At 40.0% G+C, this 19,403-nt stretch overlaps 1 protein-coding gene across 1 annotated transcript in view; it reads right to left on the reverse strand.

The window, feature by feature from the left end:
- Window positions 1–1,002: 1,002 nt before the first annotated feature.
- The window catches only part of LOC139709964 (uncharacterized), an 80,370-nt gene continuing 61,969 nt past the window's right edge, over window positions 1,003–19,403 (reverse strand). Inside the window, exons 3-5 of the mRNA XM_071621913.1 lie at window positions 16,038–16,135; window positions 11,760–11,977; window positions 1,003–3,219 (exon numbers count right to left, since the gene is read on the reverse strand). Coding sequence (XP_071478014.1) covers window positions 2,693–3,219; window positions 11,760–11,977; window positions 16,038–16,135 — 843 coding nt within the window. The 3' untranslated portion in view covers window positions 1,003–2,692. The remainder of the gene's footprint in view (window positions 3,220–11,759; window positions 11,978–16,037; window positions 16,136–19,403) is intronic.

A 19,403-nucleotide genomic window follows, 5' to 3' on the forward strand; every position in this document is an offset into this window, starting at 1 on the left:
ATGCACATAGTTTCAACCAGAGCCTCTCAGGCCTGGTATATTTGTATACTATGATACATTTACATACCAAATTTGAAAAAAAAAAAAATCGGTCAAAAAACAAGGCCAGCGTCGCACACACAAGCAGACCCTGTTAAATTTACCTTTTCATGTATAAAGATGGAATAAGCGAGGGCGCCATCACCAAAAACAATAGGTGTCTTTGTTTTACCATAATACACCTTCATGCCAAATTTGAAGATGATCTAAGAAGAACTGCAGCCAGTAGAGCGCTCACAAGAAAATCTCTGCGGCGGCGCAACGAGGCCAAATCCATAGTATCCTCCGCACTCTGTTCGGGGGATACAGTTAAGAGTATACATTGAGTACCATGAATCTCCAAGGTATGGAAGAAAAATAAATTCTGCATTAGATAGAACAATTAAAAAACAGTTCAACCTGACCTTTGACCCCATGACAACAAAATTCCCAGGAGAAATATTGTCAGTTACTACATGCATTAGTACTCAATTTCAAGGAGATACCAGAGGCCTTTATTTGAGATATGGAGGAAAAAAATGAAATGATCTTTGATCACAAGGCTCACAACTTGTCCTGGAGAATATTTCTCTGGTAATCTACATATACACCAAGTTCTGTGAAGATATGCTCAGGCAATCCAGCGATATGGGCAGAATAATGACATGTTAAGAATTCGTCCTTGACCTTTGACATTTGACCTCGAGCATGTGCACCCTACAGTTGATAATCACAGCTTTGTCCACTCATACCTACAAATGCCAAGTTTCATTTGGATACCTTGATGGTTCTTAAGTTAGGCTGTCCACAAAATCGATTGAGGATGAAAAAATGGATGAAAGGATGGACAGACAACCTCCGCTAGTGACATTCTGTGGTGGATTTGTCTGTCTCCCCCCCCCCCCCCCCCACCACCCAGGGCATTGTGCTCCCGAGGACCCCCAGGTGCCAATTTGTACAAGTATATATTACATCACCCTAGTGATAACACCTGCTAAGTTTGGTGGAAATTTGACATGTTTTAAAGAAGAAATTGAAATTGTAAAATTTATGCCCCAATTTGGACCCCAACACAGCAGCAAGGGAAGCACCTCTGGATCCCCCATGAGCAAAATTGATGATACAGTCATCAAAATACTTAATAATACCATGAACTTAGCTCTACCACGTCCAGTTCTGGAAAAGAAGATATTTGAAGATTATTTACTGATTTTTTTTTTTTTTTTTTTTGGGGGGGGGGGGAATAACAGGGTGGCTATTTGAACAAATGAGATCCTATCTCTCTAAGGACACTTTGCATTTGGTAAAAATCTGTCAAAGTGTTTTCAACAAGGTGAAATAGTAAAGAGTGCATGCATGGCACGTGACAGATGCTGAACGATGAGTGACTGCAACAGCTCACTTGAACCTTTGACTCAGGTGAGCTAAAAATCATCCTCAATCATTCTTAGCTACTCCACTCCTGTAAAAAATGTCACCTTTAACATTAGCTTAATATACTTGCCACAAAGTTATTAAAAGTCCCAAACTCTAATCTTTGCAATGATATATAACTTGTCCTATTGCATTTCCAAAAACCTACCAAACAAATACTGTAAAACATGATATATTCGCGGCATGAAATTTTCGCGAATTGGAGCTGACAGCCTTTTTCGTGGCATGAAATTTTCGCAAAGTGCCACTGGCATTCAATGCATATAGTGTAAACGAGAACTTTCGTGTGCATTTTAATTTCGCGAATCTTGGCGCTCACGAAATTCGCGAAATTAAAGTGCACGCGAAAATTCCTCGTTTTACAGTAGTACAAATAGCAGGCCATCAGACAAACACAATTTTCACAAATTCTACTTTAATGTTGGGCATGCACACATGTTTACAATGACAACAAACTTTTGAAAATATTCCCAGATGTTTAAATTCTGCCATGAGGCAAGTAAGATATCAACATTTTCATTTCTGAAACAGCACAAAAGTCATTTTTTGCTGTTTTTCAACTGACTCTCCTTTTATTTATTTTTTTTTGCAATTTCTGGGCAGTCTAATTGTCTGCAACTTTATCAAGGTATCATGGTGATTGGTCACACATGTTTCCTGCATGCAATTGATATGTTAATTGCCTGTACATGACATTCACTACTGCTGTGTGGTGACCCTGTATTATTAGTCAGGAACTACATGATCAAGACAGCAGCTGCAAACAATTACTCTACGTATATTAAAAAAAAAATACAATTTATGAAATTTTCCCTAGGACAAACACACACAAACACTCACACAAGAACACACTAACTCACACATTAACCTATGCACGCAAACATCCAGCCCTCCGCTTACACTGTGAATTAGTCGTTGAATGCCTTCAAATATGGAACTTTTCCTTTACTTTTTGTTTGTTATAACATAAATCTGAATGTGTAACCAAATGCCCATACATTTTGAGAGAAGATGAGAATCACAAGTTCTTACACCCATGCACCCAACCTGTTTACCCCTGAACACATGGGGGCCCACTTCAAATCAACCCATGTCATGATATTGCAACAATCCAGCTGTTGAGATATTTATAGTTGGATGATATCCAAAAATTACCAACATTTGAAAGAACTTGAAGGCACCTTGAGACAATTGTGATACTATCTGACCTGCTTACACATATCACACACATTTTCTTGGATCATTTAGACAGACCAGATCTGTGTCGAAGCCCTGATGCACAGCTGGAGTGCTCACCACATTCTGATTCTGCCTCTCGAGTGCTGGCAGTGACACTTCTGCCTTGATCTTCCTTCTCATGATCTGGATCTCCTATCCTTACTTCTAATTTCTCATCTGGCTTCTCCAGTTTAGTTACAGGTTCCTCACTTTCTTCACTGGTGGAGCTCTGTAATGACTCTGATAGGCTTCCCTCCCCCTTCAGTGTTTCAACTTTCAAACTTCTGTCCTGGTTGGAGTCGCTGTTGTCACTGCTGACCCCTGAACTTTGACCCTCAGGGCTTGTCTGTTCCATAACCACTGTTCTGTCTTCCTGTGACCTTGATGCATGCCTTCGTACAGTCCTATGAGGACTCTGGGAATGGGAGGCATAGTGTTGCTGAGAGGTCCCTGGTGCACCAGAAGGAGGAGAGGAGGCTTGGGGATGTGGGAGGTCATTGTCATGTGGGTCGATGATGGTCACATGGGGAGGACGGTTTCGAAACAAGGCTGTAACAGATGAGGAAAAATTGAAAGAATTTAAATTGTAAACAAGAACTGCAGCTTACTACTGATTGACAAATCGCCCTACATCGACGTAAAGAAGCACTGAATTGATCAGTGTTTTAGTCGTAGCCATGATAAAAAAATCATTGGTGCATGTACTCAAGCAGGAATCGAACGTATGACCTCCTGATCTCTGGACAGGCATCATCTCCATTAGACCACCGAGCTTCTGCCCGGCATCAAGTGTTGGTTCTAATCCTTATGGCATGCAGCCGTCACAGCGTAATTATTCAAATTAATGAAATATTTCTGTCTACATGTTTTTCATTGCAACTGATTGACAAGTGCCCTACATCAACGTAAATGCGCACTGAATTGATCAGTGTTTTAGTAGTAGCCATGATAAAAAATCATGGAGGTACGTACTCGAGCAGGATTCAAACCTACAACCTCCTGATCACCAGACAGGCAACATCTTCACTAGACCACCAAGCTTCTGCCCAACAGCAAGTGCTGGTTCTAATCCTTATTGCATGCAGTGGGTACTGCTGGTGGTCCAGTGGTGATGACACCTGTCTGGAGATCAAGGGGTTGTAGGTTCGAATCCTGCTTGAGTACGTATGCCCATGACTTCTGTCATCATGGTTACTACTGAAACAGTGATCAATTCAGTGTTTACTTACGTTGATGTAGGGCAATTTGTCAATCAGTTGCAAACTTAATGTCTCCTGACAGAAGACAAACTAATTTCTGGTTTACCCGTGCTTGGAACGGAATTTAATTGATAACTAAGTCTACCGACTTTCACCAGGGATAATTTCGTCAGTACTACACAGTGCCTGCTGAATGTATTGGACACAATATTCTTTAGCCACTAGCGTATAGGTAATCAGACAACTTGTGGGAAGGAAGATACATATCTTCTATAAAGGGATTGTCTCTCGTGGAAGAAAACTCGTCTCCTTGTGTGAAAAAAGAAAGACAGGGTTGAACCTAAAAGTGTAATCGCAAAGTGAGGAACATCCTTATGAACACAGAAATACCGAGAAATATATGCAAGAAACAGAAATGGTCATTTTTTTATCACCCTTGAGAATGCATGACTGATAAATTTGTTAGGTTAAAATTATTTTGAAAATTTGTTAATCATAGAATGCAATAAGGTCCGTTTTGGTGAAGGTTTGTGAACCCAAAAATTAAAAAAAAAATATTCTGAAGGTTCATGAATTTAAAAAACAAACTTAGAGAAGCACTCTGAGAGCACAGACCTCCGCCAAGCAGCTCATTGTCACCACTAATCTTGTTCTTCCATATGTATGCATGCTGAAAGTTGCCCGATTTCCCAATATAGAAGCTTTTTGTTATGTCATAAGCTGCCAGCTGTACGATGCGCCTCGTTCTAGCAAGAACAAGAGCATGCACTGGTGGACGTATTCAAATTTCAAAAATGCGCAGCTTGAACTCCTAAGTTCATCGGCCTGACTTGCCAAAATATTGAAAATCCTTCTTAAAATCCGCAAAAATTGCCTCATCACTACCAAAATTTAATCATCTGTTACTTGTGTCATTCTCAACCTTAAGGTATTCCTTGTAAGTTTCCTCCAAATCTGTTCACAACCTTTTCAGTTATTTTGCACAAAGATAAACCAACAAACGCCGAAGAAAACATAACCTCCTCCTGTGGCGTAGGTAATAAGACCTACACCTTATTCCCCATATTTGTTAGTACCTGTATATCTATACACAACTGCTCAAAATGCATGTTAAAAGGTAAAAAAAATGTGATACTATAAGCTTTAACTCTTAATGTGCCAGGCCCAAAACCCCTAATGTGCCAGAGGTTTTTACCTAACGCCAGAACGTTTAGAAACTGGACTGACAATGAAATTTAAAACCGCCATATCTCTGAAACTATTGACTGTTTTGAATTGAGTTCTACACAACATATATCGAGAAATGTTTGTTCTTTCGTGTCATGTAGTCAGTTTGCCATAATATCTATCTGAACCTGAAATATTGCAGAAATAATTAATACATCAAAAAAATTATTATAAATTTTTGTGTGGTATGGAAAAAAAGAGTCAGTCGTGTTTTTTCTTCAATAGAACGCTCCCTTGACTCTGTGAGAAAGTTTTAGAGCAACATCTCCTCTTTCAAATGATTAAAAAATTGCTTTCTAGAAGTGTATGATTCCAAAGATACTAGCAGCTTATTTTGTCGTAGCAATTTCTCTCTCTGCCTCAGTAATTCATTCCCAAATCTGAGTCCTTTAGTCCCAGATCCTGTATTTGAAACTAAAGTAATTGTCCCGAGCCCTGGAAGAGTGTCTTTTGTCCACTGGAGAAGGAAGAACCTACTAATACTTCTTTTGACTAAGCGGACCGCGGGTGGGGGGGGGGATACTCTATTGAAATCAGCAGGCCTTTGTCCGCGCGCAATTCCTATGCTAGCGTGGGGACAATTAGTGACGTTCATCAAAACAAAAGGATGAAAGACTTGACTGACGAATGAAAGTTGACTCTCTTTGAGGAACAAAATGAAAGCAGCTTCCCGCAGGACAGCATCCAAGCGGAACAATGCGAGTGGAACGGCATAGACAATACACGCAGATTCAATAGCATACACACTCGTGGTTTACCAACGATACTTTTGATCCATACACATCTTGCAGAGGGTGCGCTCGCTGTGGATTTTCCTGACGCGAAAAAAATACATCTAGCTGAAAAATCATGTATTTACTGAAAATTTTCCAATGTAAGCATGCTCATATTTTTAGTGGAAACAACGGCTATGCTTATCAGCTACCAGTACATATCATTGGCAGTTTCTTGGTGTAACACATTACGGTACCACAAGAACTTAAATGATCAATGCTTTTCTCGCTCTTCTTAGTTGCCGATCGGCGACCATGGCACGTCAGGACTAAGGTTGCCGTTCGGCGACCATGGCACGTTCAGAGTTAATGTAATACAGAGTTTAAGCTTTGGGAAGGCCATGGTTCTTTATAGGTTATATAGTGTTACGAAGTGACAAAGTATGAGAAATATGATAAGTACCATATATCATAAATAATTGGTAAACCCAATGTGAAAATTCAGGCTTGCAGTGCTTGTTGCTCATACGTACAGTATGTACAGCGTGGAAAAGTGTGACATGCAATAGTTCTTGCAGACGCAGCTGTTATAACGGGCATGTGCCTAATATGGGTGATCCGTAAGATAGACTTGTGGGTGGAAATGTAGCCATTTTGACTGTGTGAGGACAATAGATTTATGCAACCATAAAATCCTTATATTTGAAAACAATTTCTTTTTTGTTTTACATAATATCATAAATATGTCCCAGTTAATGATAGACAAACATTTATACAATTGTTATTGTATTATAGAAAAATAATAGAGATTATATTCATAGCCTGTGTCATGCACCAACAGAACACCTGCCATGCACAGACAAAACATCTGTCATACACAGACAAAACATTCTTGGATCAGCACCGAATGACAGCAACTGTTCACGCCATGTTTGCCAACTTGAACTCTCATGTCCCGGATGGACACTTTTATTCCACCCCACCCTGGTTTCACCAAGGCACATCACGGTTCTCCATCACACCTCCCCCCAACAAGAGGAAAGTTATGAATGTAACTTTTCGACTATAAACACCTTCGTTGTACGGCTTACTTCACTGTTCTTGCGTACTATTCAGCTTACACGATTACAAACTCAAAAAGTTTTGTGTTGTTTTCTTACAACCTCACCTGCAATACTGCACTTATAATTACTGATTTTGAGCCTTATCAGAATCAGTTCACTCCAGCATCAATTGTCCACTTTTAGAACAATATATGAAAACTTGACAAGCCCCCTACAAACCATGTAAATACAATAATTGCGCAATGTGTCTATAGTAAGACACATGTGAAACTGTTTTCAAACGGGTGCACATACGGGTGCACATAATCCGGAAAGATTACACCAGATGTAATCAATCATTTTTTCAGTAGCATCCATATTCAGACTGAGACAGTATTTTCTGTCTCGACTGTAATTGTATCCTCACATACTTGACCAATAAACTTACATAACTCCAAACATGTATTATTGTACAGTATGATATATTTTTGTTAACACAGGCACTTCATCTTTAAATGTGGAAAACAAACATGCACTTTTTTTTTGAAATTGTTCCGACCGTCGCAAAGATATGTCTGTTTCTCTTGATTATAACAACATCGTATTTAAACACTATGACACATGTGTACATCTACTCAATGTACTTGCTAATAAATCTTATACTTATGTCAACTCTGCGTCATAAGTTAACCAAAACAACAAAAATTTAACAATCGAACATTTCTCTTTGTCACTCCACACATATATATTTTGTCACTCGTTAGCATGTTATAATATACATTGTATGTGCAAACTCTAGAAAATATCGAGATCATACTCGACACACAAATGTGACTCTGTCACTCTGTAACGAAATACATATACAGGTTATTGATTTACAAGAGTGACATTATATCTTGGCGTCTTTATGTCTCGCTGTCATTCAACACTTTTTCACTAATACGAAACAACACAAATTCTTTTGTTTTAGCACAAATCGGTTGACATAAAACTCAAAATTTGATCAACAGTTTTTCTGTGACTGGCCGGTTGTGTTTTACTATACTGTTTTTTGCATTTGCTAGCATTATCTCTGTAACGTATTGGTATACATAACAATATGAATCCTTTGACTCTTTGCGGTACATTGAATGAAATCAAAATAGAAGTGTGCAACTGAAGCACAACTTTCACTGTAATCTTACACACCACAAATGTTGTATCCTGACGCTTCCTGTAATGTTGGGTTTTCAAAATATCATACAATGCTTGGTGTGTAACGCATCATGAAATTTTTCAAGTGATGTCTCCTTATGAAGACAGAATATCGTGTACTAGTACTTTCTCATACTTCCTAGCATCACTCACATATACTGTTTTCGTTTAAAACAAACATGATTAGCATAAATACAATTTCTTCCTTCACAGATCCTTGGGAAAGGAAGACAACTGAACGAAAATACATTAACACATGTATACGTTGTCATATATACAAAAAAAAATCAACATCAGTTTCTTGTCTGTTTTGAGTCTTGTTTGAAATGTTCCGCTTGATGTAGGTTTCACTGTAGATTTGAGATTGTTATCGTTTGGCAACATTATCAGCGCGTGCACAGTTTCAAACCCGTGACAAAGCGTCTGCTAATTTGTTGTCCTTTCCTGCTATGTGCACAATTCTCAGAGGGTACGGCTGGAGAATCAAACTCCAACGGAAGAGACGCTGATTCTTGTGCTTGAAGCGTTCTAAAAATGTCAATGGGTTATGGTCAGTGTACACCACGATGTCTCTTCCACCGTCCAAATATGCTTCGAAATGTTGCACGGCTAGAACGACACTGAGACATTCCTTCTCCACAGTTGAATACTTTTGCTGATGGCGATTCAGTTTTTTGGAGAAGAAACACATGGGTAATGTTGTCGACCTTGCTAATCCCCAGCTAAGTGAAAGTATCATGAAGTACGTCCTCTACGTACTCATTCTGTGCTTCTTTGACGCCACAGAAGAGGAGATTTGTGCGCCCACCATGGATCTCCATGAGTGTCAGCTTGTCCTGTAGCTTGGTGATTACATCCACCATCTTTTTTCCCCATATGTCTTTTTTTGTAAAGCTCTGTAAGTTTGTCTGAATTCACCAACACAGAATCCTCGAGGTCAAAAATCTTTTTGTTGATGGAGGAAACTTCATTAGACGTAGAGTCGAGCTTTGCATAGACATTTTCTGATGAGAGTTGGATACTGCGATGATTGTCAGTAAGTGTGAGGTCAGTGGGCTTGGTGTCACTTGAGGATTTGGGCCGAGCAGAGTGAGAGTGGTGGTGCTAGTTTCTTGATGGTTGCTGGGTTTTGCGGGAAGCCATACTCATAATGTTTCTTGATGAGAATGAAGAAGACTTTGAATTACCACATGATACTGCTCCACTATGTGAAAGAAAGGTTTCACTGGAACAATGTGATAATTGGCAATTTGTTGAGGGCACAATTATGTTGAGCAATAGGTAATTTAATTTGAAAAATGAGGTGAAAAAATACTGCGGCAGCCGAAAACCTGAAATAAACTACAGTTGCACATTAATCTCCATCAAGAGTCAAGTGCGTACTGATGTAGATCAGACCTGACTTGGAACAAAATGTCTACCGGAAATGATACAGATATATGACATTTAGTTAAGAAGATATGATTGATCATTTGACATCTGAAATTCACAAAAGGTACCTAGATGACATCATGGAAAAGCGATCTTGATTAAAACATTATTCGGATTTGATAGACATTGTCAATTGACATCAGCATGGAAAATTTCATGTTAATTGGTCATGTTGTTGTTTCGATAGAGCATGCACAGATATGGCAGAAAGAAAGTATAAAAAGAAAATGAAAAAGAAAGGACGATTTTGATGAACACAATAGCCAGTACGCTGTTAGCATATCATCTAAAAAGTACACAATATTCAATTTTTACAAACAATTTTAGGAAACTGCAAATATCATCAGGCATTACTCCACTTTTTATTTCCTTTGACACCCTGTAAATCTTCTAAATTCTCCTATACAAGACTCCATGTACCATTCTCCAGTCAAAGACTCTGTGTACCAGCAGGTTTGGGAGATCTGGCAGACTGATTTTGCTTGGATATTGCAGAGTGTCTTAAAGGGATGGTACAGTATTGGTGGAGATGAGAATTGGGCTTTTAACTTTTTGCAAGATACCAAGAAAACACTTATGATATAGTACAGAGCATACCATTTTAAGAGGAATTCAAAGTTTATTTGATGAAAATCCGGTTTGGAATGACTGAAACATCCAAAAACAAAGTAAAACAAAGCGATCGTGCCACACTCTATTAGAATCGCTCTTTTTTTGATATCTCAGCCATTTCAAAACCAATTTTCATCAAATAAATGTTGAATTCCTCATAGAATTACATGCTCTTTCATGTTTCATAAGAGGTTTCTCATTATCTTACCAAAAAATGTAAGAAACCTGAAATTAGGTCTCAACCACAACTATACGATCCCTTAAAGGTATTGTGCACTACATGGCACCACTTGATTGTCTTTAGTTAGAGTAGTGATACACAGTGTAGGTCAATGTGTAGAACAAACATATGACATAAGATATCACAATGCTCAATGAATTAACCCACTTTCTGCTGTGCAGCAAAATTATTCACACAATCAACTAGAAAAGCACTCTGAGAGCGCAGACCACCGCCAAGTAGCCACTTTCCACCGATGATCTTGCTCTTCCCAAAGAGATTTTTCTCCTCTCCACCACTGGGGAAAAGCTCTTTAGGCTCTTCCATAGAGATCAGTGATTTCCACCCATAATACATGCTGAAAAATCGCCCGATTTTTCAATATAGAAGCCTTTGTTACGTCATAAACCCTCAGCTGCGCGGCGCACCTCGCCCTTGCAGAAAGTGGAACATGCACTTTAGTGCTCGTATGAAAACCTCAAAAATGCGCAGCTTGAACTCTCAAGTTCATTGACCCTACCTGCCAAAATATCAAAAATCCTTCATAAATTTCCAAAAAATTCTCGGATCACTACCAAAATTTAATAATCTGTTACTTGTGTCATTCTCAACCTTTCCTGTAAGTTTCATCCAAAGATCCGCCATGAACAAACTTGAAAGTACAGTTGAACAGTCATCAAATGTTTACTCACAGCATTAACTTAGTTCTATATTTTTGTGTCAATACAATTTCATGAGTTGTCTCTAACATTCAATACGTATAGTGTAGACAAGAACTTTCACATGCATTTCAATGTTGGGAATCTTGGCTCTCGTGAACTTTGTGAAATTAAAATGCATGCAAACATTCCTCGTTTTACAGTAAATATTTTGCAATGAAGCCTAAAATATATGGAAATATCATTACTTTTCTCAATAAGCAATAACTGTAGATGGTTTAGTCAAGAATTTTAAAAATCATAATTACTGTGCACACTTTGTATATCTAACGACGCTTAAAATTGATTATACTGATTCCAATTTTAACACTGGTTGTTTCTATCCCTAATTCACATGTTAAAACTTTTTTGAAGCAAAAAGCTGGGTTTTTGTTTCATCTGCAAATGGTAAAATAATGCCTTCAAGTTTGTTAAAAACATGAGGATTTCAAGGAGAAGATAATAATGTAGAAAGTCTCACACTACGCATGACACATGAAGGACGCCAGATGAAGGACACCAAGAATGATCATAATAGCTCACATGAGCCTTTGGCTCAGGTGAGCTGAAAATGCATTTAATCCAATTATTTCAAATATGTGACTTTACTTCACATTGTGTGCTAAACATTTCTATACCAATTAGGATTTTCTCCCATGTAAAAGGAAAATGTATGAACGAATATTGCCTTTCTTCCTGTGGAAAGCCTTCATGACATAAAGCGAGTCAAACAAATGAAATATCCCACAAACCTGATCGTTCCTGGCCCATGCTCTGGCGGGTGAGCCTCCGTCTCTCTTCATAGGACAATACTGGTGACCTTGTCTCTAACTCAGCCTCTAGCTCTGGCTCCTCAATAAAGGCTCCAACACACTGGCGCCACATCATGATGGACAGGAAGGAGAGGAAGACAAAGTTGGTTACCACACTGAAGAAGGCTGACGTCATTGGCCAGTAGAACATCAGGTATCTATGGAAGAATATTGTGTTATGTGTACAGTGGAGGAATCGTGCCTATTTGTACAAATATATACACTGTATTCTATCAACCAAGTGATAATACCTGCCAAGTTTGGTGAAAATTTGACCATGCATTGTCAAGAAGATAAAATGTACAATCACAGCCCAATTTGGAGGGGGGGGGGGCACTCCCGGATCTGCCATGAACAAACTTGAAATTATGGTCATCAATGTACTTACTCATTGCATTACTTTTAGCTCTATCACTTCTAATTTTAAAGATTCTTTAGTTTTAGGGGTTTTGGGCCACCCTGGGGGCCCAGGTGGGGCATTTGATCAAACTGAAATCCTATCTTCATAGTGATGCTACGCACCAAGTTTGGTGAAAATCTGTCATGGGGTTTTCAAGAAGAAGATGACAATGTACAAAGTTTATGCATGACAGACGCCGTACAAAGAGCAATCACAATAGCTCACCTGAGCCAAGGTGAGCTAATAACAAGGCAAGTGCTAAATTGTGTCTCGCCCATTCGCGTACAAGAAATTAATATTTTTCTAAGTCCCAGAAGTTCATTGACCCGCCTATGACCTTTGACCTTGTGGTGACCTTCAAATCCCCAAGGGACATTTACCATCCAAGTTTAGTCACAAACGGACAAAGGGATCAAAAGTTATGAGCCATAATCGAAACATGCCATAAAACCTTAATAGGCCCTAAAAATTTGTTGACCCCTTTCTGTGACCTTTGACCTTGTGATGGCTTTCACCTCCCCAAGGGACATCTATACCATACAAGTTCGGTCACAAACGGACAAAGGGATCAAAAGTTTTGAGCCATAATCAAAACGCGTCATAAAAACTTAACATTGGGCCCTAAAAGTTTGTTGACCCCTGTATGGGACCTTTGACCTTGTGATGACCTTCACCTCCCCAAGGGACATATACCATCTAAGTTTGGTCACAAACAGACAGATACATCAAAAGTTCTGAGCCATAATCGAAACGCGCCGTAAAAACTTAACATTGGGCCCTAAAGTTCATTGACCCCTGCCTGTGACCTTTGACCTTGAGGTGACCTTCATGCTTATTAAAATGTGTAACTTTGTATAACCACTCTTCCCTCAAAGTTTGATTGAAATTAAAGTCCTAAGTAGAGAGTTATTCAAGTTTTTGTAGTGTTACAGACAGACGACAGACAGACGGACGGACAGACGCCGCAGGCGATCCCTTAGTCTCCCCGCACCTCTGGTGGGCTCGACAAAAATGAGAGAGTAGTTCAGACGGACACATACATCAAAAGTTCTGAGCCATGATTGAAATGCGCCGTAAAAACTTAACATTGGGCCCTAAAGTTCATTGACCCCTGCCTGTGACCTTTGACCTTGTGGTGACCTTCATGCTTAGTAAAATGTGTAACTTTGTATTTACTCACTTTTCCCTCAAAGTTTGATTGAAATTAAAGTCCTCAGTAGAGAGTTACTCAAGTTTTTGTAGCGTTACGGACGGACGACGGACAGACGCTGCAGGCCATCCCTCAGTCTCTCAACACCTCCGGTGGGCTCGACAAAAATGAGAGAGTAGTTCAGACGGACATATACATCAAAAGTTCTGAGCCATAATCGAAACGTGCCGTAAAAACTTAACATTGAGCCCTAAAGTTCATTGACCCCTGCCTGTGACCTTTGACCTTGAGGTGACCCTCATGCTTGGTAAAATGTGTAACTTTGCATAACCACTCTTCCCTCAAAGTTTGATTGAAATTAAAGTCCTCAGTAGAGAGTTATTCAAGTTTTTGTAGCGTTACGGACGGACGACGGACAGACGGATGACGCCGCAGGCGATCCCCTAGTCTCCCTGCACCTCCGGTGGGCTCAACAAAAATGAGAGAGTAGTTCAGGCTACAAGATTTTGCAACCGACTGTTCCCCTGGCCACTCAACCTCAGAGTGATTCCTATATACCCCATAAACCTATAACACAATGTGTGGGTGGGAGTATAATGAAAGAATCAAAAACCTGAGATAAATCAGAAATTTCACACCCCTGCCTTGCAGGTGCAAACTCCTATTATCAGGGTCTGCCAGTGCTAAAACACTTTGATGTCAGATTCAATTTTTGATCGCACTTTTAGCCATTTGAATGAACAAGAATTTCATGATTTGTTTCTATCTGATCCAATACTTTGAGCTATTTCAAAATATGGGGAAAAATTGTGACATTCCAAAATTTTGGGCTATGGTATCAAAGGTCGAAGATTGAAGGTCAAGTGAAAATGCTTAAATTTCACTTTTTTTCTCCATATCTCAGAAATGGCTCACTCCTAAAGCGAACTTGCACCAGAGGAGTGCTTGAATGCTCCGAAAGTGTACCCTACCATTCTGAACCAAGCCAAAAGTGGACCACTTCTCTATGTGCTCCAAAAGGGTACCAAAAACGTACCAAAACTTCACATGTGAAAATACGCGTAACATGCACATACGTCATAATGCAATGAGTTCAGGACATCTGTAAGTAGTTTAAGTGTGCCAGGTGAATGACCATCTTTGTACAAAATGTGTGACCCCCTCTAAAAATAACTCATGAGGTACGCTTTCTCAACAGAGTGCTCGAACGCTCCAAAGCTGGCACAGTTCAGTATGGTACGCTTTGGTCTGGTTCGCTTTGGTTTCCTTTAGAGTGCTCGAATGCACCCTTACACTACTTTTGATCCACGATCCAAATCTTTCCTTACAGAATCAAGGTGCATTTATGCACGCACTTGATATAGAATCCTATACAGACCTTTGACCCCATGACCAAAAAATTCCCAAGAAAATCATTGTTAGGTAAGTACATGCATATATACTAAGTTTCATGAAGATATTTTGAGCCAATTCGGTGGATTCCATATACGGTGCGCCACCTATCGGTTGTAGTGGACAAGCCGATTTTCAACTTTGGGGTCGACATCGCGCTATGCAGCCAGAGCTACGCTGCAGCGCAGCAGACAGTAGCTGCATGCGCAATGCACTGTTTACTGTACAATAACTGTACTGGCCTAGCACCTGGCGATCGGTATACGCAGTAACTAAAGGTACGTGTTACGGTCGCCACAAAGCACAGCGGACTTAAAAAAATGGCAGACCCCCCCCCCCCCCAAACCCAAGGCCCAAGGCGAAAATGGCAGAACCCCAAGACCTAGCTGTCTTCCGGCGAATGCGAGTTGACGAACTGAAAAAATGCCTGAATGATCGTGGCATACCTCCCGTGCAGTCAGGAGAGGTGGGCCAAGCCAGACCAGAAGGCCAAGAAGCATAAGGAGGCTTTGGCAGCCCTGGTTGAGTCTGTTTGGAACAGCAGGTAAGTAACAATTTGGCATGTGAGATGCCTTTTTTTCCAACCAGCTTTGGTGTCTTTTGCCAAAGAAATAAGTCAAAAGCCAAGCCTGCATTTTGGAGTGTACATACATCGCGTCGAACATGCAACACGGAAAAGCCAGTTTGCTGCTAATACCATACCGTATCTATCTATCTCTCGATCTCGCAATTGATATCCGGCCGGCCCATTCCGGGCGCCCGCCCGCCCGGCGCGGCCAGCTGAGCTGAGCTGCGCTGCTGCATGTGCATATAATGCGAGTAATTTTGATGTCGACTTTTTGGAATCCACCGAATTCTGAGATATGGAGACAAAATCTGAAATTTAAGCATTTTCATTTGACCTTCAACCTCTGACCCCTTAGCCCCAAATTTTCCCTAGATAATCTTTATCTGGCAATACATGTAATACACTATGCTTCAAGAAAATAGCCTTAGGCATTGCATGAGCACTGCACCAAGAAGTTGATCGTCACAACTTATACTCATACATGTTACATAATTATGTCAAATTTCATTTGGATACCTCAAACGGTACGCTGTCCACAAAATTTATTACTGACAGAAATATGGACAGGTGGGTGGACGACAGACGGATGGAAAACCCCAAAACATAATGCCTCTGGTGACACTACGTGGTACACAAACAGCTCTACAATAGTCTACTGACTGACTATGGAATCTTCACACAGAGGAACTGCTGCTCCACTGCCCTCACCTTAACCCCGTAAACTGAGCATGAATCTGCAGAGTTGAGTGGTAGATCTCTAGCTGTTTCACTTTCACCTCCAGGCTTGCCTTGATGGCTGGTTTGTACTGGAATAGATAAAAAGTAATTTGTGAAATTACTGACCTCTTGCAACATAAAGATGATGTTGCAGACTCTCAAACTCTGATAAACATCACACCACAGAAATTAAACGAAGGCAAGACTGTTATGTTACCAACTGCAACTAGTGAGATTAAGAGGATCAGGAATGATCATCTTATCTGTAAGTGATAAATTCTTGTCTGTGCCTTTTAACTGCATTTTCCTTAAATGCCGCCCTCTGTCTCGCAAAGTGAAAGAACAGAAACAAAAAAAGCCCCGCTGATGAGTCCGAAGTAGCCCAGACCCCACCCATAAGAGCCCTATAAAAGCTGCCTGACAGCAGACATTCTTCCTCTTCCTTTTGCAGGAAACCAACCGAGGCCACAGCAAAAGGGGAAGGAGGGAGAGTCTGCACAGGCGAGAATCTATCACTTACAGATAAGATGATCATTCCTGATCCTCCTAATCTGCCTCATGATGAATTCTTACCTGTGCCTTTAAACTGCAGAGTAGCACAGATCCTAGCAGGTTGCCATGGAGACAGGGAGGTGGCCAGACTTAACCCTTCAATGCACAGGCTTCTTGGCTAATCAACAATTACATTCCTATCTGTGAAGTTGGCCGTGAACTTAAAGCCCAAACAAAGTTCTGGTACGCCTGCAAAAGTTGTCAAATTTCGCTCCCAAATGTGAACGTATGCCTAGGAAATGTGCGGAATAACGCTGTAATAACAAGATATTCGATGGGTAACAATGAAAATGCGAAGTATTAACCAAAAACGTTCAGTCTCAGAACTTACCCGAACAGGATCAGGCTAAACTCGGACTTGGGGATAACTCGGCCTCGCTTTGACGGTGGGCTGAGTTGTCTTGGTTGTCCCTCTGGATTGTACAGTGTTGTACTATGGGAGCGGCCTGTATAGCGCTTTGCGTTCTGGCTACTCGCAGTAATGGTCCGAGTTGTTACAACGCGCGCATCAAAAAACCTCTTTGGCGCGCATGCAAAATTAGTGTGCACCTATTAAGCACCTCTAAAAACAATCAAAGACGCTTGCTAAACAAAAACAAAAAAAACTTCAATGACAGCGCGTCTCAGCAACTGAGGTGATATGGTGCGTATACGCTTGAGGACCGCCTGCTAGCTGTCCATTCGTTTTGTTCAGAATTAGCACGCACTTTCCTGTCTGTTCAGTTACAGAGGCCTTGTTTGGTATTGGGTAACAGTATAAGAATATGGCGATCACGAACTGCGTGTAAATTGTCTGAAATAGGGTTGAGTTTTCGCTGAGACCGAGTTAGTCTGGATCCTTCTGGAATAAAAGTCAGTTTTCCGACTTTTATTATTTTTCTCAAAATACTCCAAAACGACTTATCATCCTGGCAAATCGCGTCAGCCAGGTAAGTTTCTTTGTAGACTCTTTCGATATATTGCAAGCAAATATGAAATGGTGCCAGACGGGTTCTCAAACCCTTACCAAAACTTTGTTTTCACTTTAAGCATGATCTACACGGCGGCGCGATCTACACGTGAAGGGCATTCATATGTCATAGAAAAACTGTCTGTGTCATTCCCACTAGGCAGGAGGGTTGACGCGTGTACCCTCGTGTGAATGTGCACTTAGTTATCGCAATACAGCACTAGTTTATGTAAGTTTTATGAAAGAAAATAATAAACTGTGTATGAATCATGAAAGAAATATCATGCTTGCAGGGTTCTTGTCAATAGCCGGTAACCGTTTATTTTTACCGGCTGTAACGCCGATCGTAACCGCCTGTGGCTTCGTTGAAAAAAAAAAATAAAAAAGAACAAGAAAAAAAAATATAAAAATAACAAAAATGAAGAAAAAATTGTTTCAATTCGAAACTGCACGCGCGGGCAGTGCACACTGACACTACTCAGTACTGTGCCCGTTCAATTTGTACGCGAGTCGGTACGTACTCGTACGAGCTGGCATGCAACAAGCGCTATACTATCTTAAGGCGGGAAGACTCAGAAACATGTTTCAGTCCCACTGTTATCCTTCTTTACCGCTTATTATCTGTGACGAATAACCGAGTACTGTTCCTCCCAATTTTCTTCTCTACCACATAACATAATCATAGCCATTCCATTTCCTTTTCGCGAGGTTCCATTTCTTGACTTGCCGCTTTCAAACACGCAACAAACGGAACATCGAAAACCAAATTAATGCTATCCATGTCTCATTCCCGTTTTGCAGAGTAGTTCATGTTTTCTCCTAAACCTCGCGATAGGTCACAGAAATACCTTCCGATGTTCCTACTAATTTATTGATAAAATCATTCGATTTTGTTTTTCGCGAGATACGCGTGCATGATATTCATTTTAGCATCTTACGGAGCTCTATGTTTTCTGTATTCATTTCCGAATGTGAAAGGAAACATCCGCTATTTATTTTAGTATCTAATTGAGCCGATAGATACCGTTAATCATTTCCAAATGTAAAAGCATCAATCTGTTATTTATTTTAGCATCGTACGGAGCAGAATATTACCGTTATTCATTTCCAAATTTAAAAGCAAACATCCGACATTCATTTCATTATTGTACGGAGCCGAAAATTACTGCTGTCCACTTCTGAAAGTGAAATGAATCATCTGACAATCAAGCATTGTACGGAGCCGAATTTTACTGTTTTTCATTTTTAAACGTCAAGGCAGACATCAGACATTTACTTTACCATCAAACGCAGCTGAATGTTACTGTTATTCATTTCAAAATGTAAAAGCAAAAACCCGACATTTATTTTAGCATCCTCCGGAGCCGATTGTTATTGCTTTTTACTTTCGAACATAAAAGCAAACATCAAACATTTATTTTATCATCGTACGGAGTTGAATATTATTGTTATTCATTTCCGAACGTCAAGGGATCATTCGACATTATTTTTGCATCTTCCGTAGCTGAACGTTATTGCTATTTACTTTCGAACGTAAAGGCAAACATCCGGCATTTATTTTATCATCATACGGAGTTGTATACTATTGTTATTCATTTCCGAACGCCAAAGCAAACATTCAACATTAATTCTAGCATCTTTCACAGCTGAATATTATTGCTATTGACTTTCGAACATAAAAGCAAATATTAGACATTTATTTTATCATCGTACAGAGTTGAATATTATTGTTATTCATTTCCGAACGTCAAGGAATCATTCGACATTTATTTTAGCATCCACCGTAGCTATCTATACTTTCGAACGTAAAAGCAAACATCCGGCATTTATTTTATCATCGTACGGAGTTGTATACT

Source organism: Diadema antillarum, unplaced genomic scaffold, assembly GCF_040938485.1.
Source record: "Diadema antillarum isolate AM-2024a unplaced genomic scaffold, OU_Dant_1.0 seq00001483_RagTag, whole genome shotgun sequence".
Lineage (NCBI taxonomy): Eukaryota > Metazoa > Echinodermata > Echinoidea > Diadematoida > Diadematidae > Diadema > Diadema antillarum.